The sequence below is a fragment of the Lissotriton vulgaris genome, chromosome 9 (genome assembly GCF_964263255.1).
Source record: "Lissotriton vulgaris chromosome 9, aLisVul1.2, whole genome shotgun sequence".
Lineage (NCBI taxonomy): Eukaryota > Metazoa > Chordata > Amphibia > Caudata > Salamandridae > Lissotriton > Lissotriton vulgaris.
Genome location: NC_141697.1, coordinates 1,241,818,450 through 1,241,840,982, shown reverse-complemented (window position 1 = coordinate 1,241,840,982; position 22,533 = coordinate 1,241,818,450). Strand labels below are relative to the sequence as shown.

General features: G+C 45.4%; 1 protein-coding gene across 1 annotated transcript in view; it reads left to right on the top strand.

The window, feature by feature from the left end:
- GLT8D1 (glycosyltransferase 8 domain containing 1) overlaps window positions 1-5,788 on the top strand; it is a 70,932-nt gene extending 65,144 nt beyond the window's left edge. The window contains exons 9-10 of the mRNA XM_086939415.1: window positions 3,306-3,418; window positions 5,547-5,788. Coding sequence (XP_086795541.1) covers window positions 3,306-3,418; window positions 5,547-5,737 — 304 coding nt within the window. The 3' untranslated portion in view covers window positions 5,738-5,788. The remainder of the gene's footprint in view (window positions 1-3,305; window positions 3,419-5,546) is intronic.
- The last annotated feature ends 16,745 nt before the right edge of the window (window positions 5,789-22,533 follow it).

The window sequence follows — 22,533 nt, the reverse complement described above, 5'->3', positions numbered from 1 at the left end:
GCAGCTTTGCAACCTGGCGCTGCTCAGTGCGCAGAGTCCTGAGTCTCTGCTGTGACTATAGCTTCTCAGCAGCTTTGCACCTGGCAATGCTCATTTCTCAGAGTCCTGAGTCTCTGCTGTGACTATAGCTTCTCAGCAGCTTTGCACCCTGGCGCTGCTCAGTGCGCAGAGTCCTGAGTCTCTGCTGTGACTATAGCTTCTCAGCAGCTTTGCACCCTGGCGCTGCTCAGTGCGCAGAGTCCTGAGTCTCTGCTGTGACTATAGCTTCTCAGCAGCTTTGCACCCTGGCGCTGCTCAGTGCGCAGCGTCCTGAGTCTCTGCTGTGACTATAGCTTCTCAGCAGCTTTGCACCCTGGCAATGCTCATTTCTCAGAGTCCTGAGTCTCTGCTGTGACTATAGCTTCTCAGCAGCTTTGCACCCTGGCGCTGCTCAGTGCGCAGAGTCCTGAGTCTCTGCTGTGACTATAGCTTCTCAGCAGCTTTGCACCCTGGCGCTGCTCAGTGCGCAGAGTCCAGAGTCTCTGCTGTGACTATAGCTTCTCAGCAGCTTTGCACCCTGGCGCTGCTCAGTGCGCAGAGTCCTGAGTCTCTGCTGTGACTATAGCTTCTCAGCAGCTTTGCACCCTGGCGCTGCTCAGTGCGCAGAGTCCTGAGTCTCTGCTGTGACTATAGCTTCTCAGCAGCTTTGCACCCTGGCGCTGCTCAGTGCGCAGCGTCCTGAGTCTCTGCTGTGACTATAGCTTCTCAGCAGCTTTGCACCCTGGCGCTGCTCAGTGCGCAGAGTCCAGAGTCTCTGCTGTAACTATAGCTTCTCAGCAGCTTTGCACCCTGGTGCTGCTCAGTGTGCAGAGTCCTGAGTCTCTGCTGTGACTATAGCTTCTCAGCAGCTTTGCACCCTGGCGCTGCTCAGTGTGCAGAGTCCTGAGTCTCTGCTGTGACTATAGCTTCTCAGCAGCTTTGCACCCTGGCGCTGCTCAGTGCGCAGCGTCCTGAGTCTCTGCTGTGACTATAGCTTCTCAGCAGCTTTGCAACCTGGCGCTGCTCAGTGCGCAGAGTCCAGAGTCTCTGCTGTGACTATAGCTTCTCAGCAGCTTTGCACCCTGGTGCTGCTCAGTGCGCAGAGTCCTGAGTCTCTGCTGTGACTATAGCTTCTCAGCAGCTTTGCACCCTGGCAATGCTCATTTCTCAGAGTCCTGAGTCTCTGCTGTGACTATAGCTTCTCAGCAGCTTTGCACCCTGGCGCTGCTCAGTGCGCAGAGTCCTGAGTCTCTGCTGTGACTATAGCTTCTCAGCAGCTTTGCACCCTGGCGCTGCTCAGTGCGCAGAGTCCAGAGTCTCTGCTGTGACTATAGCTTCTCAGCAGCTTTGCACCCTGGCGCTGCTCAGTGCGCAGAGTCCTGAGTCTCTGCTGTGACTATAGCTTCTCAGCAGCTTTGCACCCTGGCGCTGCTCAGTGCGCAGAGTCCTGAGTCTCTGCTGTGACTATAGCTTCTCAGCAGCTTTGCACCCTGGCGCTGCTCAGTGCGCAGCGTCCTGAGTCTCTGCTGTGACTATAGCTTCTCAGCAGCTTTGCAACCTGGCGCTGCTCAGTGCGCAGAGTCCAGAGTCTCTGCTGTGACTATAGCTTCTCAGCAGCTTTGCACCCTGGCGCTGCTCAGTGCGCAGAGTCCTGAGTCTCTGCTGTGACTATAGCTTCTCAGCAGCTTTGCACCCTGGCGCTGCTCAGTGCGCAGAGTCCAGAGTCTCTGCTGTGACTATAGCTTCTCAGCAGCTTTGCACCCTGGCGCTGCTCAGTGCGCAGCGTCCTGAGTCTCTCCTGTGACTATAGCTTCTCCCAGTAGTTCTGTGCCCTGTCATCCACTGGGCTTTCAGAGATAGATTCTATCACTATTAATCAATCTCTGAACGTGCCAGGCCTTCGGGGTCTTTTCTGTGGCAATAGCTTTCCCCAACAGCGATGCATCCTTCTTCTGTTGAGTGCTCCTGGTCTGTGATGTGACAATAGTTTGTTAGTATCTCCCCACAGTCTCGCTGTGCTGGTAACTTCACTGTGTCTTTGCTCCTGCATCCTGAAGGCCGCGCTTGATTTCTAAAAGCCTAGGTTCCAGGGCGCTCGACAGGCGGCCACCGCAGCTTGCACCGTCCATTGCCCCTGCCAGCGCTAGTGCAACATAACTTCTGTCCGTCACACTGTTGAAGTTTGACAATTCATAATATTCCAGGCCCCCAAAGCTATAAGAATGGCTTGGTTGGCATGCGTCAGTCATTGTTAATGTATATTAAATTAATAAACAGCAGTTGTTGTGCTCGTACCTAAATTAGGTTGACAGCACCGCCATGTGGCAGACTGTCATAAGTGCCAGTGTTCACAATTAAGTGCCGGTGCCGAGTATAAGAAACCACTGGCTCAAATTGAGCACTGCCTGAAGGGACCTTCTCAAATGCACACTGTCTCTTAGTAAATTTTGAGTGCGTCTACTCCCAGACCTTTGTTGAATGAAAAGCGTATAGGCCCCGGGTAACATAGTTGTTGTTAAGCGACCTCTTTTTGGTAGTCACCTCCAGTTTTTAATTTTTTTGGGGCCTCCCCTGCTGGTAATCTTAAAATCTAACACTGGGATACTGCTATCCACTCCTCAGTGTATGTGCTCTGACCCCAAGACTTATCACAATTGGATTAAAACCTCCTTGGCACGTTTACATTTCCTATAAGCCCATAGTGCGTAGTGCAGATGTATACCCACAGTTGAGTGTCACTCGTGGCTTCAGCACCTTTTGTGCATCCACCACAGTGACCGGTTGGAAAACCTGATTTTAAATAATGAATCGCTCACTCTGGCGGCACCTTGCGGCCACAAATGAGGGTGCTGAATATTCAAGACTGGATCATGTGATACATTAGAAATGTCCTGTACCCCCAGTGACGACGCCCAAAACAGCTTTGTCACTGGTCGAGCTGTAGTGGGCAGATCGGAAAGTCATAGCATAAATAATACGCTTTAATCTGTAGTTTTTGACCTGTACGACCTACAGGGCTCTCTTTCTCAGACAGCAGGGCTCTCTTTCTCAGACGGCAGGGCTCTCTTTCTCAGACAGCAGGGCTCTCTTTCTGAGACGGCAGGTCTCTCTTTCTGAGACGGCAGGTCTCTCTTTCTGAGACGGCAGAGCTCTCTTTCTGAGACGGCAGAGCTCTCTTTCTGAGACGGCAGAGCTCTCTTTCTGAGACAGCAGAGCGCTCTCTTTCCGAGACAGCAGGGCTATCCCCACGGATACACTCCTCATCGACTCCTCTTTGGTCTCCACAGGGAAGAGCTGTACAGCAGGACCCTCGCCGGCAGCATCACGGCCCCCCCGCTCCTCATCGTCTTCTACAAGCAGCACTCCAGCATCGACCCCATGTGGCACGTCAGACATCTCGGTAGGTTTCTGCGCATGCGCTCTTTCCATGCCTGATGCTCACCTGAGGCCTTACAGTTGTTACATATTCTGCCTTTTAAGAGCCTCCTTTTGAAGTGTTTCTGCTCAGTTACTTATTTTTGTCTCAGGCCTTGTAAGTTGTTATTAATTTGTAATAGTTGATTCCTTTATTTTCTTTTTTGCTCAACAACGTGCACTGCATTTATGGTATATTCTGGCAGTTTCTTTCGAGTTCATGCCTCCATTTGAACAGCTGGTGCTAAGGACGCTTATAATATGTTTCATGTTTCACCTGAGTATGCAAGAGAATTCCCCAAATATTTCTCCCAGCTGACATCTTGGTCAGAAGATTCATGTTTCTCAAAATTCGTGGTTTGAATGGTATAAATGGCAGTTCATGGCCTCTGAGCGAGCTGAGGGCTTCGAGGCGGAGTCCAGGGCACTGGAGAGCAGTCGGGCCCTGAGGGCTGGGTCAGGGTCACCTCTCACAAGTCGTTGTCCAGAATCGTAAGCCTTGGGCTGCAGATGGCTTTGAAACAAAGATGACGTTCAGCTACGCATGCGTGCTGAAACTGAAACACGTGAAACCTCATGACGGCAAGCCTTTGATGCCGGAGACGAGGTATGTAGGGCTCCTTAAAAGTCCATGTAGGTCACCTCTTTTCATGACATTTACATTCCATGCTTGCTCACTTGGTGCAGTAACAAAGCTAACTCAAGGAGATGATGGACTGAGCTGAAACGTTTCAGACACTCACCCCAGTCACAGATCGGGGTTTAATCCATCGTTTTTTGCACTCCACACCACCCCAGTTCAGACATGGCCATATGCAAATCAGTCTGACCCTGTGCCTCATGGTAACAGTCCAGCCCGAACTGCCAATCCATGCCTTCCCTGGACCGGAAACAAGCATCCTGGGACCGGTTTCGGGCTCACAGCCCTCGTCAGCCAGGAGAGCTTGAATCCAGTGGCAAAGTGAGCAAGGGACCCACGTCTGGGCATACCCTGCCAACTTATGGCAAAAAAGCAAACACAAGGAGATGATGGATGGAGCACTGAAATGTTTACACCCACCTCCCTGTGAGGCTGCCTCCACACCCACCTCGCAGGGGGTGGACGTAAAGGCTGCCTCTCCGGGAGGTGGATGTAGAGGCTGCCTCTCCGGGAGGTGGGTGTAGAGGCTGCCTCTCCGGGAGGTGGGTGTAGAGGCTGCCTCTCCGGGAGGTGGGTGTAGAGGCTGCCTCTCCGGGAGGTGGGTGTAGAGGCTGCCTCGCAGGGAGGTGGGTGTAGAGGCTGCCTCACAGGGAGGTGGGTGTAGAGGCTGCCTCTCCTGGAGGTGGATGTAGAGGCTGCCTAGCCCAGGGGTGGATGTAGAGGCTGCCTCACCCAGGGGTGGATGTAGAGGCTGCCTCACCCAGGGGTGGATGTAGAGGCTGCCTCGCCCGGAGGTGGATGTAGAGGCTGCATTTCCAAAGGTGGATGTAGAGGCTGCCTCGCAGGGAGTCTGATGGAAAGGCTGCCTCGCAGGGAGGTGGATGCTAAAGGTTATTGATGACGGGTTTCCCTTCAAGGTTGATGTTGAAGGTGATTGTTGACTTCACAGTAGTGTGAGGTGGCGAAGGAGGAGGGATGGTTCGGTAAGTATCTGGGAGGTAGATGCTGAAGTTGCCCCGCAGGGAGGTCTATTTTGAGGCATCTTGCATTAAGATTGGTGATGAGTTGGGCCCTCTCAAGAGGTTGGAGAGGTCAAAAGTGCAGGTGACCTGGAAGTGGGGGTTTTATGTGGGTGGGCCTTACTGTGGACTGATGGCTTAGCATGCTGGGTGGGGGCAGCCTGAGTGATATACATGGGTGATTGACAGGCGGATGTGGAAAGGAGAGGCGCAAATCTTGGATTCAGAAGCTGGGGCGCAGTCATGGGTGAACCGATCCCATTCGAGCTTGTGTGCATTTGTTATTTGTTTTGCTGTTAATGGCATTCATTTTGTTTTTGAAATCACTTGATTTATGAGAGTTAAACATGTCCATATATGTCTTTTCTCTCTGTTGGGCTTGGCAATCATATTTAAGGTTCCATAGAATCTAATCTAATTCATACCTCTTTTCTGTGTCTTCCCCCACATCCTAGGCTCCAGTACCGGCAAGCGCTATTCCCCCCAGTTTGTGAAAGCTGCTAAACTCTTACACTGGAATGGACATTTTAAGCCCTGGGGCAGAATGGCTTCTTACTCTGAAGTCTGGGAGAAGTGGTACATCCCAGATCCTTCTGGAAAGTTCTCCTTAGTGAGGAAGCACTCGGAGAAGGAGGAGGTTATGTGAAATGACTTTGAGTCTTCTCAGAAGCAAATTAAAGACTGTCCTCAAAAGGAATTCAAGAGTCCTAACTTTCTCAGGAATGCTCACTGGTTCCCACTGCATCATTCTTTTGTGTCAATGAAACTGCAGTCCTTAGTGGTCCCTGCCTCCCTTCCACCTGCCTGGTCGCTGTCGAGCTCCTACCGCTTACCACATGCCTGTTTAACTGGTCAGTCGTCGGTCTGCTCAAGGTGGAGGGATTGGCTGCTGTCAATGTTAAAAGGGAAGTGCTGCTCTTTTCTGTAGCTTCCTGTGTGGTTAATGGTGGATGTGGTTGATGGTGTGGTTGGTGCTTGATGATGTGGTTGGTGCTTGATGGTGTGGTTGGTGCTTGATGGTGTGGTTGGCGGTGTGTGGATGTGGTTGGCGGTGTGAGGATGGCGGTGTGTGAATGTGGTTGGCGGTGTGTGAATGTGGTTGGCGGTGTGTGGATGTGGTTGACGGTGTGTGGTTGGTGCTTGATGGTGTGGTTGGTGCTTGATGGTGTGGTTGGTGCTTGATGGTGTGTGATTAGTGCTTGATGGTGTAGTTGGTGCTTGATGGTGTAGTTGGTGCTTGATGGTGTGTGATTAGTGCTTGATGGTGTGGTTGGTGCTTGATGGTGTGGTTGGCGGTGTGTGGATGTGGTTGGCGGTGTGTGGATGTGGTTGGCGGTGTGTGGATGTGGTTAGTGCTTGATGGTGTAGTTGGTGCTTGATGGTGTGGCTGGCGGTGTGTGGATGTGGCTGGCGGTGTGTGGATGTGGCTGGCGGTGTGTGGGTGTGGCTGGCGGTGTGTGGATGCGGCTGGCGGTGTGTGGATGCGGCTGGCGGTGTGTGGATGCGGTTGGCGGTGTGAGGATGTGGTTGGCGTTGTGAGGATGTGGTTGGCGTTGTGAGGATGTGGTTGGCGTTGTGAGGATGTGGTTGGCGTTGTGAGGATGTGGTTGGCGATGTGAGGATGTGGTTGGCGATGTGAGGATGTGGTTGGCGGTGTGAGGATGTGGTTGGCGGTGTGAGGATGTGGTTGGCGGTGTGAGGATGTGGTTGGCGGTATGTGGATACGGTTGATGGTGTGGATGCGGTTGATGTGGCACGCTTGTATTAGCTGGCAGTGGTGTGACTGGTGGTCCTGTACCACTATTTACTACGGTAAGAGTGTTTACAGACAGTGGATTCCACTACTGTGACGTATCCACTGGTAGGTTCGTTGGTGTTGGTTGGTATTGAGTGACAGGTGTATGACCATACAAAGCATGCCATTGCAATGCATGCCTTTACCAAGCATGTGTTAGAAAGTGAATGCCATTACCACGTGAACCTTTTACCACACATATTTTTTACACCGGATATGCCTTTACAACGCATGCCTTTACAACCAATTTCGTAGTGAAAGCATGCATGCTAAAGGCATATGAATGGTAAAGCTAAAACCGGTCCCTGGTGCACCCGTCCCTTTTTTAAAATAATCCTCCTATCAGCCCTAAAAGGGGATCACTGCGCGAACCCTCCCCCTGGCCATTGTAAATAATACCCCTCACTTGAGCCCTAAAAGTGGACCCCTGCACGACCTTTCCCAGCCCTTATTCAAAACACCCCTCCACTCGCCTGCACCCTAAAAGTGGACCCTTGCGCGATCCCCCACCACCCTTACCACACATATATTTTTACCGCCACAACTACACATGCACCTTTACCATACATACCTACCTTTTCAACGTAATTCATTGTAAAGGCATGCATGGTAAAGGCATATGCATTGTGAAAAATACATGGTAACTGTACATGTATTTTAACGCATGTGTCTTAGGGGCTATGCATGGTAACAGCTGCATTGTAATGGCTGTTTCCCTTTGAGTGATAGATGGTGCTGTTGTGGCTTCAGTATTATTTTATGTTTTTGCACCGATAAGACTGAAGGTGCTTGTGCCTCTGTGGTGAGAGCACTTCTGTCATGGGTGGTACCTGTCTCACTGATGGAGGTTGAGACAGTGACTGGGGGGGGCGGGATACAGGCTATTCCACTCTGAGTGATGGTGATGGGTGTCGACAGGACATCTGGGCACCAGATTAGGCTCAGTACTGGCTGTAACTGTTTGCCTGGTCCTCAGCCTCAGGTTATTCTAGTTCTGTTGTGGCATTTCATCCAGCGTTTGGATCGACCATGTGTGAAATAACGGTTATAGTGCTTCTGCTCCAAGCGCACTCCACCACAGGGGCTTAGGTTTGAGGTTGTGGTGCAGTCTGTGATGATAAACACTGGATGAAAACCACAAGGCATGGAACTGGTTGTCTTGACAATCATTGGATGAAAACCACAAGGAATGGAACTGGTTGTGATGACAATCATTGGATGAAAACACAAGGCATGGAACTGGTTGTGATGACAATCATTGGATGAAAACCACAAGGTATGGAACTGGTTGTGATGACAATCATTGGATGAAAACACAAGGCATGGAACTGGTTGTCTTGACAATCATTGGATGAAAACCACAAGGAATGGAACTGGTTGTGATGACAATCATTAGATGAAAACACAAGGCATGGAACTGGTTGGGATGACATTCACTGGATGACCACCACTTGACCTAGACCTCAAGGGGTGGAGCTGGCTGTGTTGACAGCAACAGGACCTAGTGGCAAGGTGTAGTATGGGCGATGTTGGCAGCCGCTGGACCAGGGTACCGATGTAGCATGCTAGCCTCAGGTTTCATCCGTCAACTTCCCAGTGGCCCTTCACTCCAGCAAAAGATGTGCAACTGAAGAAGTGGTCTACAAGGATAACTTCCTAGACCGTCTTTGGAAGAGGAAAAGGAGCGAACAAAGAGCGCAAAACCAGCATTGCCACAAGAAACATCTAGCCCACTTTGGCCAAAGGTTGCTTGTTCACTTGCTTAAACTCCTTTCCACAAAGAAAATAACTGCATACTGCCAAATGGGCCCTTATATGATCATATTTATGTTACTTTTCTGCTTATTCCATATTCTCCTTTTCATTTGCCTTTGATCTGTCTCTAATGCATGGCCCGGGTAGCGAGAGTGGTCTGTCTGCCTTTCGCCCACGTTGTTGAGTGTGTACATTCAACACACAGAAGCCCATACATTGTGATTCATTTTAATTCCAGTCAGGTTTATGTTTCACTGATTTGATATTGTGGTTCAATCATAAAGGCACAAGCGTTGAATTAATAAAACACGCCTTCCCATTGTAGGGTTCACAAGCGTAGCTGTAGGAGACTAAGGCTCTTGTTACGAGTTGGCCAGGACCTCGGTTGGCAATCACACACTCCGTAAATAACAGTACCATAGAGTGCAATATTTTCCACGTGTGAATTACCTCCTGATACAAGTTTTTCTTTGAATTGGAGACAGGCATGCAGCTCTGTGACCTGCACACGACTTTCACAAACTGTCCCTTATTCTGGGCACTTTTACCCAGATAAAGATAGCCGGGCTTTCACTAATGAAATGCCTCCAGAAAAATCTTGAGGTGTGGATTTTCCCGCAAAACTATTAATCTGTGCCTAAGTAGTCAAAAGCAAACTACGGTCTCAAAGCTGAAAGCAGGGAGAATGAAATCAGGACAAAAATGATCACTGGAGATACTCAAAGTGCAGCGTACTCCCATGTGGTCTGGGCCAGGCTGCCAGTTTTGGGATCAGAACCAAAGCTGATTTTCATGTGGTGGAACCTTTCGCTAATGGGGAAACAAGCTAAAGAATGGTACCTAGAGGCCCTCCCAGTGGGTTATCATTCAAACATCTCCTTACATTAATCTTCATACGTCTCCCCATGTTGAGATCATTGCCACAAAAAAGATTCCTTGCGCACAGTGCCATCACGCCTCCAGCCGAAGGTCACTGATGAGGCGCAATATGGCCGAAACATGTTTAGGGTCGATTTAGTTCCTATTGAGAGGGGGTGTGAGCTAAGCAGTTTGATGTGCATCTGGTTGGTTCACATCTGTAACAGCTCATGACGTACTGCTGTTTGCAGGTGTCTGTGCTTGTACAGGCCTCTCAGCCCTACCTACAGGTGGGACTCTGTCTGTTTTATTCATTTTACAACTCACAGCTGCTAGCTCTGTTAGTTTTAATAGTGTTTTTGAATATTGCATTTTAGCCTCCATATCGTAAAAAATAAAATAGCATCTCTTGGCGGTATTTGATCTGAGACTGCCCTTTTATGCACCGGGAGGGGCCGCAGCTGATGGTACCAGGGAACTAACGGGAGTTTGCCCAGAGTGATGCCACCTTCAGGTGCCGGGCCCACACAGCACCCTTTAGGACTGGTTACACTTTTACTTCTCAGAAGTGATTTCACGCGGTGACCAACCCAGAAGGACATGTTTGTTGTTTTATTAGTTGTTTTATATCAAATGTATTTAAATTATATGTTTAATAAGGTTTTCACATTTCAAAATGCTATATGCAGCACAATGTTTTGTAGCTTGGTTACAAATATTAGAAATATTGGTGATGGAACAGTACAACTGGTTTAAAAACAAGTGTTCCAATAAATTCATGTAAATGGTGCCATCTTCAGACTGTGCACAGGTGAGACTGGTTATCAACATAAACCAATATGTCAGTTCAGACAAATGTTTACTCAATCATGTGATGTTGATTGTTAAATATGATCTCATAAACCACTAACTGATTCCACAAAAGCAAAGTTTCAGAGAATGTTCAATGACGGAGTGCAGAATTAAAAAAAAAACTTGCATCACTATTAAAAAAAAATCTTTGCTATGAGTCGAGAGCGGCAGCAGATTTTGTTGTCCCAAGAACGTTGTTGAGTTTTTCATTTGTAAAACGTATTGACTATTACTGGGGGCAGCAAACTGTTGGTCCATAATAACCTTTACCCCCACCCCCTGTTTCAACCCTACCACCAGACTTGAAGCGGCATTGCACAGGAGGATGTGTGGCTTTGCAGATTTGGGCTGATCCATCACTGAATGATGGACAGTGCCCGTGGGACTGACCGCACAGAGGGAAGGAGCTTTGGCCAATAGGGCGGTCCTTGGCAGGCTGGCAGAACTGGTTCTAATAAAATTATTTTAGGCTTGCAATGAAAATGTAACATAAAAAGTAACGATTGCATATTATTTTAATATAACAATGCGGGTGCTTCTACCAGGCATGTGTACTTGGAATAGGTATAGAAATCCTTCCAAGTTTTAATGCACATCACATGACATACCACCATTGACTCAGTTCCTGGCAGTGAAGAAATAATCACATGAGGAGAATTGAACAAATAAGAGGTAAAGCTTGGAAAGAACCAAAACCATTGTGAAATTAAAGTATTCAGCACCAGTCCTGGCACCGACGTCTGTTTCTTTTTATGCGCTTATGCACAGGTATCCACTGAAACGCGATCACTCGTTGCAGGCAAGCCAATGGGTGAAGCGGAGAGCGGTGTGTGGCACAAAATGCTATGGTATGTTATAAATGCTTATAGAGCATGACAAAAACCCTTGGGTGTCAAGGCGCTAAGCTCATGCTGAACTGATATGGTGCCTGATGGATCCCTATTTGGCAAATAGCCAGGTTTTAAGAGCCTTCCTGACGAGAGCGGATTAGACATGGTCGGATTTGGAGAGGAGGAAGTGTCCACTCCTTAGCTGTTGATGCAAAAACGCTTCCCCCTCCCCCCGTTTGAGTATCTAAATCTGTTGAGCTCTAATTTACGGACAGCAATGGATCAGAGAGTTCTTCTCGGTCTACACCATTTAAAGGAGTTCTGCAGAAAAACCAAACCTATGCCATGCCGGGCCTTCGGGCCATGCATAGTGTCTTAAATTTCACACATTGCCTGACGCTAGCCTGCAAGAGGAATGTTTCGGTGTCTGCGTCAATTTTCTGGCTGCCGCGTTCTGTACTACCTGAAGCCTATTTAGATCCCGATGCCGCATATTTAGGAAGAGGGAATCGCAATAATACAGTTTGGCTACCACCAGAGCTGACGTCACAGCTTTTAGAGAGTTTAAAGTGATGAAATGAAAGATCTTTTTGAGCATCGAGAGTATAAAGAAGGCAGAGGAAGTGACTGCGTTCACCTGTAGTTCGAAGGTGAGCTTATTGTCCATTACTACTCCTAGAGTTTCAGCTTTTTTTCAAGAGAGTTGAGAGTGAGCCCATTTCCTCAGGAGACACTAAAAGAGGAGTTATTCCCAAACAGAATCACTTCCGTTTTCTCAGAATTAAGTTGCAGACAGTTTGGGTCCATCCATTTTCTCTCATGCAGTCGTGCAAGTTACTACCACCCTAGATATGGGGAAACGACACAAGACAGAGTGAACGGTCAGAGCTGTACGGGCCAAAGGCCACCGTTCGGCTCCTGTCCAATAGAAAGATCCAGCAATTTTAACAAGCATTTGCAATGCAATAGGTCTCTCGTTTGTTAAAGTTAGAGCTATTGGCGTTGTAAAAGATTTTTTTACACAGCCAAGTGCTTGCCTACTACGATTATAGTCTAAGGTTCCCGAGAACAAAATATCTGCCTCCCAGCTTTAACAAAACGTAATCACAATTCATGAAAACACCACTTGGCTTCAGAGTGTGATTTTCACAATAAATAAGTCGGGGCTACTGACTAATCATGACTTTTTAAAAGAAGCATATCAGTCCTACAGCCTTGATCAATGGCTTGTCGCCATAACTAAACCATTCCTTCTGTGTTGAGCATAAGCTGCCCCCTGAAGTCAGAAGTGCAAGGCACGCAATATTCTGCAATGAAAGCACATAACGTAAGGCCAATACAAACATGGACTCAAGGGAATAAGTTCCGAGCCACTCTCTAAGGGCCCGATTCACAGAACTAACTTAAGACAAATTCCTAAACTTACTACTTTTGATATTCACAGAAGTTAGGATTTTGTCTTAAGACAAATTCCTGTCTTAAGACAAACTCCTAACTTCTGTGAATACCAAAAGTAGTACGTTTAGGATTTTGTCTAAAGTTAGTTCTGTGAATTGGGCCCATAGTGTTGGTTCTTAAAGTTTTTTTTCAGTGCCTCAGCTCAAATCAGGATGAGGGGGGACAGAAACTGTAGGGAGGAAGTATTAAGGGTAAAACTGAAAAAACGAAAATCGCACATAACGAAAATAGCGTGAAAGTAAAAGCGCCTACACTAGCTGGAGAAGGGAATTTTTGACAATGATAGTTACCCCCCAAAATGTGAATCTGAGTAACTGTTGTTCAGATGTGGGGCATGCGTCACCCTGCTCCTTTTCCCTTTACCAGCCATTTGAATCCTTGGCAGCGGAGAAGCGTCACCACCACAGCAAGCAGCAATGAAAATAATGGTGTGACCCAGTGTCCCTCAGAGCCTGGGTATTCGTATTAAATAGAACAAATAGTTATGTTGGGGTTTTGCAATTGCTTAGGAAAACTGTATTTACTGCAGCAAACACAAAATGATTAATAAAGATTCTGAAAAAGAAAGAACACACCGAGAAGGCAAATGGATTCAATCATGTATTCAAAGTAAGTATTGAATACTGTTGTCTATTGCAAGTACAAATTGAATTTGAACAGAGCCACAGGTGACAATAGTGATGTGGACAGTACACTATATATATGACAAACAAAATAAACTTTCAAATCATTTGTTTTTTACACATGTACTAAAATACCAATTGGTTCATTGAATCGTGATCAAGAGCACTGTGTGGACATATAAAGCATGTTCACGTTTCGACCCTGTAAGCAGCGCAATTTGGGGTTGCTCAGAACGGGACTTCCTCAGGACTACAGAAGTAGGGTGGACAGCCTATTAAATTAATTACAAAGAATAATCAGGTGTGTGTTGGAATTGGGACTAAATTAAAGTATGTAGTGGCCAGCTGGACGCTCACCACAAGGCTGACTTCATGGAGTGAGATCTACGAATAACAAAGGCGTTTACTAAGTTCATGGTGGACCAATGGGTCAAGTAATTCATGTGTCAACAGGGACTAGTCCTCACCAGCAGCGCGTAATTTAGATCCAACGATGGACAAGAGAATTCTGAAAATACATCAGAAAAACACACGAGTTTCCCGTGTGAGAAAATAAGCTATTTAAATAAACTGAAAGGAAGGGGACATGCCTCCCTATTTCAAAATTGTCAGCACAAGTCTCCACCAGCCCGTTAGAGCCTAAAAATAAATTATAACCGGAAATGTATTGGTACTGAATAACACAACAGAGATTAAAATGAGCTAGGATAAAGGAAACAGGCATACCTCATGTAAGAATTCACTCGACCTCCACCAGCCAGTTGGAGTCTTGTGAAATGCGCTTGAAATGAATGTCTGACATAATATCGACAGACAGAATATCGACATGCAAAAATATCGGAGCAAAAATATCGACAGCAAAAATATCGGAATCCTATCTTCATTAAGGTAAGTACAAAAATATCGAAAAAATAATATTGAAGTACAAAAATATCGGAATCAAAAATATCGTTTTTTAAATGTATTATTAATAATGTAAAAATAATATTTAAATACATATAATTTTACAAGTATTAAATAAAAATATTAAAACAAAATTAAAACTAATACATATACATTTAAAATAAATAAAATACTTAAAAATTTAAAGTAATTTGAATTTTTTTCATCTAATTTATTTGATGTAATGTAATATTTTTTTGTTTTTACCCTGTACGCCTGTACCCCAAAAACCCAAAACTGACCCTGAACCCTAAAAATATCCCTGTACCCCAAAAACCCAAAACTGACCCTAAACCCTAAAAATACCCCTTTACCCAAAAACTGAAAACTGACCCTAAACCCTAAAAATACCCCTTTACCCAAAAACTGAAAACTGACCCTGAACCCTAAAAATACCCATTTACCCAAGAACTGAAAACTGACCCTGAACCCTAAAAATACCCCTTTACCCATGAACTGAAAACTGACCCAGAACCCTAAAAATACCCCTTTACCCAAAAACTGAAAACTGACCCTGAACCCTAAAAATATCCCTTTACCCAAAAACTGAAAACTGACCCTGAACCCTAAAAATACCCCTTTACCCAAAAACTGAAAACTGACCCTGAACCCTAAAAATACCCCTTTACCCATGAACTGAAAACTGACCCTGAACCCTAAAAATACCCCTGCACCCAAAATTAATTAATATTATTTAATTACCAATTAATTATTAATTAACAATAACAATAAAGTAAATATATTAGCACATTTGCTGTAATTAATTTAATAATTAATATTATTTTGCCCAATTAATTAATTAAGAATAACAATAAATTATATATAAAAAATGACTATAATTAATGTAATAAAATAAATAATAATTAATTACCAACTAATTAATAATTATAAATATGTAAAAAATTATAATTAATTAACTAATTAATAGAAATTAATTACCAATTAATTAAAATATGTACAAACATATATCAATTAATTAATTATTATTAAATTACTTCCCACCCTATTCCCCTATAAACCCATAACCCGCTACAGAACATATTTATCAATTAATCAATTAATTAAAAATAATTAAAAATTAATTCTCAATTAATTAATTAATAATTCCTACTAATTAATAATTAATTTAACATAATTAAATTACTTCCCACCCTATTCCCCTATAAACCCACAACCCGCTACAGTAGTAAAAGAAAATATTTAATTAAATTACATTAAAAATAAATAATAAAACATAATAAATACAATATAATATACACTAAATGTATTTAAAAATTGATATTAGTAACACCAAAGTTATTAATTTCGATATTGTTAACATCGATATTTACAACTTCGATATTACTGATATCATACCAATATCGATATTTAGACTGTCGATATTACTTACCTTCGATATTTTTGTATATCGATATTTAAACTTCGATATTTTGGTATATCGATATTTAAAACTCGATATTTTGTCTGTGTACCGCTTGAAATGCATGCAGGCAATTTACTTCATCTTACTGTGAAAATAAACAGGGCTGTTTAAAGAATCGCAGTGCTGGCGTTTAGCGCGCTGAAATGGATCGTGTGCTGAATAAAAAGTCAGCTCTCACCTTATAGCGAAGGCATGCATCCGCTACGGCCGCGAGTAAAATGCAGTTAAAGATTTTTTGCAGACGTGACACTCAGCTGGAGGCCACAAAGTGCACGTTGAAGGTGCAGCAGCTCAAATGAGCTGTCAAAAAGGAAATCACTATCTATTAATGTCTGATTGGCTAAGAAGATGTAACCTAAACGTTTGTCAGTAAGATACATCTGTACGGAGGCTGATTTGCGAAAGAAACCCAACAGTATAATTAAAATACATATATAAATGTCCGTATGTAACAGTTACCTGTTGTGTCAACATGATTCTAATTGCACCACAGCAAGGCATTCCATAAACACTCACTGTAAAAAGTTAATGCTGAAGGGTAAAACTGTGAATTGATAATGCTTTGCACCAATCTTAGACCATGATCCAGTATCAATCCTGTTATAATCAAGAGTGAGGCGTCCCTGCTGACCTGTATTTGGGTGCTGGTCGGGTGTGCTAGCCTCCGACACCAACATGAGCAGAAGCCTGAGCTTGGCTGACCTGCAAAAGCAAAGGAACGGAGCCCAGAGATATCAAAACCGAAAAGGCTGTGAAATTGCAGTCTGATTGGCGCCCTGGGAGTGTGGCAGAACAGCGACTGTCCCCTGTACTGGTGAAAGCAAACAAGGGTGGTGCGGACGGCAGCTAAAACACGAACACTGTGGTGAGGCGCGCTGGCTTGCCAGCTGTGCTGGGGAGCAGAGGGCACCGACTCCGGCTGACTGACAGCGGCCTGAAACGGAGACCCATGGCAGCCAGCGCTCAAGTAAGCTTGAGGCAGCAGTGTAGCGGCACGACAGCTGTGCGAGCTAGCAGCGGGGGCCGAGGTGATCCACAGCAAAACCCATCCAGGGATCGGGGTGATCAGAGGAACAAGCCCTGATGATTGGGAGGGGAAGATAGGAGACGGCCAGCGAAACAGTGATACACCATAGGATGGTCCAGTGCGGACACTGGAGAAGGGAGGACTCCAGGGGGCCGCGCGGGGCAGCCCAGCTAGGGTACAGCAACAAGGCGTAAGAAAGGCTGTGAGCGAGAAAAAGACGCCGTGCGCCATCTCCAGTACGGGTGGGCGAGCCGGAAAGGAGACAGGAGGGAGGGGAGGAAGCAAGAAGCCTCACTGCAAATCAATGGCATGCGTTTAACAAAGTGTGATGCGTGCCAATGAAAAGCAGAGACAGAGCTTCCACCCCACTTCCAAAAGAAAAGTAGACAATACATCTCACAAGCAAGCAACGCATGTGCCGCGACACTAGGCGAGACCTAAAAACTAAGCCTCGGACCTAGACATTCCTTAGACAGTGGACCAAGATGTTGTTGCCGACCGTATCAAAGGCGGAGCACACTTCAAGGAGCATAATGCAGCACTGCGGCCACCAGTCACGATGATTCGGATTTCCTGATTTTTGTAGGGCCGTTTCAGTGCTATAACCTTTGCAAAATCCAAACTGGGTTTCATCTAGATGGGTCTGTAGTTGTTAGGGATCTTAGAATCCAGATTCACATTTTTTTATTAAAGAGGAAGAATGTATGCTCCCTTCAATGCTGAGTAAACACAGCCTTGTTCTAACATTACATAAAAAAAATCATAGCCAGACCCTTTGCGACGGTGTGCGACAACCTCTGACAACCGTCCTCAAGCACTGGGACGCCCGCATCCCAGCACTCCTAACAACACTGTCTGGCAGGGATATTCTGATTTAGTCCCTGTGACATTTCTGGTCACATGTTCCGGATCCAGCGGTGAGGGGGGGGGGGGGGGGGGGGGGGGGGGGGGCAAACCAGGCTCTGGGTCACTATTTGATCACACCAGTTATAAACTTTGCCAGTTTCTTCCTAGATGAAGTGGTCTGTGTGTCACAGAAGGCCTGGGAGTCAGATGGATTTTTTCTTGTATCTATGGCATGGGTACTCACAAACTTTCTCTCGGGGGCCAAATTTAGAGGGTGGTTTGTGGCAAAGGGCCACATCTGTTTGGGCAGGGTCACTGGGGGGCGGGGGCTAGAGTAAAAATAAAACTGACCATGAGGTTGAACACCGGCCCCTGCAGCAGATGCATTAGTCCACTGAGTCACCAGACAGACATGTATGTTGTCTGTGTGTCTATCTGTGTGCGCGTCTCTGCCTGTGTGTGGGTCTCTGCCTGTGTGTGGGTCTCTGCCTGTGCGTGTCTGTCTCTATGTGTGCATCTGTCTCTGTGGGTCTCTCGGTCTTAGTCTCGCTCTGTCTCAGTCTCTTTGTGTCTGTGGGTGGAGTAAAGGCTGCAGGACGAAACTGGAAGCTTCCTAAAGGCCCTTTGAAAGTCAGCTGTGAAAGCGCTTATAGCTGACTTTTAAAGGGCGTTTGGGAAGCTTTCTGACTGTGCCATGTGTGAAGTCGCAGAGGCGGGCAGTAAACACATAAGATGGTTGCAGGAGTATACGTAGTCACTACGTGTGGCCGTTGCAGTTATCTTCCGTTTACTGTCGGCCTCACTGGCAATGTGAAAACAGCATGGCAAGGTCCGTGGGCCACCGATGAAGGCTGCCGACGGGCCGTACTAGGAGTACCACCAATCTATGGCATAAACTACCTGAAAAGGCTCCTCGCGGACTTATGGACCTCCACTGTTTAACAGGTGAAATATTCAGTTTTCTTTTTAAACTGAGTTCTTTAGATGTAGGCAGGCTAAATCTCTATTTGTCTTGTGTGCCAAACTCTTTCCTCTGAGGTCTCTGGTTTCCAACACACTTGCTTCTGAAGACAAAGGTCTTCAGAGAACCACTGAGCTGAGGGCTTAGCTCTCTGGGATTTCCTGGTTATAAGAGGTGTGGGGATTGGTACTGCTGTATGGAGCCATGCTGTATAGATTTTAATGGACTCTTCTAAGTTACAGTTAAACAGTGGCATAATATCCTCAAATGTATGATTGAACAGCTTTTTTCCGAGGAGTATTACAAGACCGTTTTTTTAAGGGTTTGTGATAGGATCGGATCAGTGGGGATATTGGGTTTTACCAAGATCTTAAAGAGAACTGCCTTGTGGTCCAGTGATGAACAAAACCTCCTTCATGAGAATGTGAGGATTAATGGAAGAGTCTGTCTCAAGTGTGAGCAGCCAAGTAAGAAGACCCCTTAACCAACTGTGGCAAGTCAGCCTTCTAGGGTTTCAAAGAGGGCTGATGTGTCCTTATGATGGTCTTCAAGGTGGAAATTAAAGTCACCAAGAAGGTGAAATCATTTGCAGCCAGACCGATCTCTAGGAGAGTTTCGAAGGTCTGGGGTAAAGGTGTCTCTCGGCCCCGGGGGGTGGTAAATTAACATACAAATTAGTAGGATACAATCCTTTAGCAGCATATTAAAATTGAAGCCTCACAGTGTGCTGAAAGTAACTTGTTCTATAAACCCAGAGGGATAAACCTTCTCCCCACTTAACTGAGGGGGGATGGGTATCCCTGCAGCTTGTTCAGCTCATGCTTCTGTAACCCATGCAATGTCGATTTGGCTACTCTCCATGAAGTCTGAGCAGATCTCAAAATGTTTAACTGATGACCCATCATTTATTGGGGCGCATTTAATGCTGGTGTTAGGGTGGTTGTTGGAGGTCTGGTGAGGGCATCACATTTTACATTTATCCGAGGGACAGCCTCACCGCAGTTGTAACCAATAGGCCAATTCCAGAGAACCAAGCTCAGTAAGGGGATTGAGACACAAGTATGCCAGGGTCTTGGTATTTGAGATGCCAAACAGACAGGGGGCGTGGATGGGCTTGCCTTTGGTGTGCCCGCTGCGTGCCAACACGCTTGCCTTTGGTGCACCTGCTGCGTGCCGACATGCTTGCCTTTGATGCTCCTGCTGCGTGCCGACACACTTGCCTTTGGTGCACCTGCTGCGTGCCAGCGAGCTTACCTTTGGTGCGCCTGCTGCGTACCAACACGCTATCAGCCTCCTTTAAATCCCGTCGGGATCCAGCGAGCGTGGATAAAGCCCGCAATCGACGCATAACAGGGAGGGGTGGGTGGACATAAAACAGAACCAGGGTACAGAAAGGAAAATGCTACTTACCACTATGCATCTGTTCTTGGCATGTAGAGCTGCAGGGGCTTCGGCTCCATCGTTAGATTCTTGTGCCAGTAGGGTTAGATGGAGTAGTGAGAAATAGAGAAGTGTCCATGCCTGATGTATCTAATTAAGATAATACTGGATCAGATAAAGGTATCCGGGGAAGAGGGTGGGCGTGTACAACTCTGCAGCTCTACATTCCAAGAACAGATGCATACTGGTAAGTAGCATTTTCGGTTCGAAGCATATGAGCTGCAGATTGTACACTTTGCTTTTTTTTTAAAATTTTATTTATTTTATTTCCACAATTGGATTAAGTAGACAATATCGATCATAGTCATACAACTAATACAAATAATACTATTTACATATTTGTTACCTTTTGTACAGCATAAAAAGATGCACTAATCACATTTCTAAATGATCTTTAATCGCCCCCCATATTAACATGCCAAGTCTTCGCTTCCTGAACCCCTTTAACGCATACAAACTCCATTCCATTTCATACAAATTGTATAACTTAGCTCTCCAAAATTCAAATGATGGAGGCTCAGGTTGTAACCATTCTGTAGCAATACATAAGCGTGCTGCGGTCATTGCAAAAAACAAAAAATATTTATGCTTCCATAAAGCAGTACCATTTCCAACTGTTTGTCCCCCACTTAATAGCAAAAGTGCAGGGGAGATTTTTATCAGGGTATGAATAACCAGTGTAATAAAAGTTTTTATACTGCTCAGGAACTGCGCTAACTTAGAACAGCTAAAAAAGATATGTATGCTATCAGCATCCTCCCCACCACATCGAAAACATTTTCCATCATATTGAGGGCCCCAGGTAGCCATCCGTTTAGGAGTATAGTATAGCATAAACACAGTCTTATACACTTGCGCTTTTAAATGAGCTGAGAGGCATAAGTCTTTCGCCATCAGTATGGTATCTTCAATTTCAAGTGTCGGTTCCCCTAACTGATTCTGCCAATACACGTTGTATTTCTGCATATCATCAGGTCCAAACTCCATCATGATCTGATAGATCATACCTGTTTTTTTCCCCAAGGCGGATTGCCTCCACTAACTTATTAGGGGCAGTTTTAATATGTTTTCTTAAACAAAAATCTCAAATTTGGAGATTTTTAAAAAAAGAAGATTGAGGTAATTTAAATTTAGCAACTAAACTTTCATAAGTACAGAAAATCCCATTAATTTCAAATAAATCCCCGATTCTATATATCCCCTTATATGACCATTCCCTCGCCACTCTATCCCAAAATACAGAAGGAAGCAATTTATCCGCAGCAAAGGGTGTATAATATGTAATTCTCCCAAATTTAATAAATTTAGATACCTTTCTCCACACTTTAAAGGCCAAATCCATTACTTTAAAGCAAGAGTTTAAAATAATTTCCCTCCAATTCCTTCTTTAAACACCCCTTTGCATGCTCCACTAATAGCAAAAAAATATAGAAGGGGCTTCTGCTGGTTCCTCAATTGGTTCTCCTGCCAACAAGAGTCTCATTCTTTGCAGAAAACATACATAATAAAACAGGAAATCAGGAATCCCACGCCCTCCTCTTACCACCGGCAATGTCATCCATTTCATTGCTCGTCTAATTTTCCCAGGAGCCCATAAAAATCTTGTGCATGAAGACTGAAGCTGTTGTATATAAGTTATAGGGATCTCCAAGGGAATGCTTCGAAATAGGTACAATACTTTAGCAAGAATATTCATTTTGATGTTGCCTCTGCCAATAATGGACAACTGCAGCCGTCCCCACCTATCTAATGATTGCTTTACTTGCTGAGTAATAGTGTCCCAATTGATGTCAATTATCTTTCATTTGAGTTTTGATTTTTATGCCTAAACGTTACTTCAGACATGACCCGGGGGTCATTGAATTGAATGTTATCAGTACATAGAACCTGAGTTTTTACTGAGTTTAATTTATACCCTGAAATTGCACCAAAATTGCGGGCTAATCGCTCAATCTCCATTATTGCCTCAGCCGGGTCAGTTGTGGTAATAGCGATGTCATCAGCATATGTAAACACTGTATGTGGTATGTTTTTTACTATAAATGGTTTTATGTGAGGTGTATTTAACAAATAATTAAAAAGGGTTGATAAATAAAGCGAAAAGAAGTGGGGAACAGGGGCATCCTTGCAGAGTCCCTCTGGTTATGTTAATCTTTTTGGATTTAATACCCATAGTGTAGGAAGGTGGCTACCTGACTATGGTTACCCCAGATTTTTTGCCTTGTGTTTAGCTGGTTTTCGACTTAGTTGGCCTGGTTCCCTGCTAATCAGGGCCCCAGGCTATCTGCTCTCTCTGTAAAATGGATTCCATGTACCCTAGGTGCATAACTAGATTGGCTTGGGTGACCTTATCAGCCCCTGTACAGAGCACTATAGGTGTCCAGGGCATAGGTGCATCCAAGGCCTACCAGGGGCTGCAGCATATCTTTTGCCACCCCTGGCTGGCTATCTAAAATTGACACAACTGGCTGATCACTCAGCTGGGGCAAGGTGGTGTAATCACCCCTTGCTTAGATATAGTATGCCTATATCTAAACCTATCTGGACACATATAAACCTGTGAGCCACTCCTATGGCAGGCCTTAACAATCCTGAAGGCAGAGTGCGTGGTTTAATGTGAGATGGTGCTCTA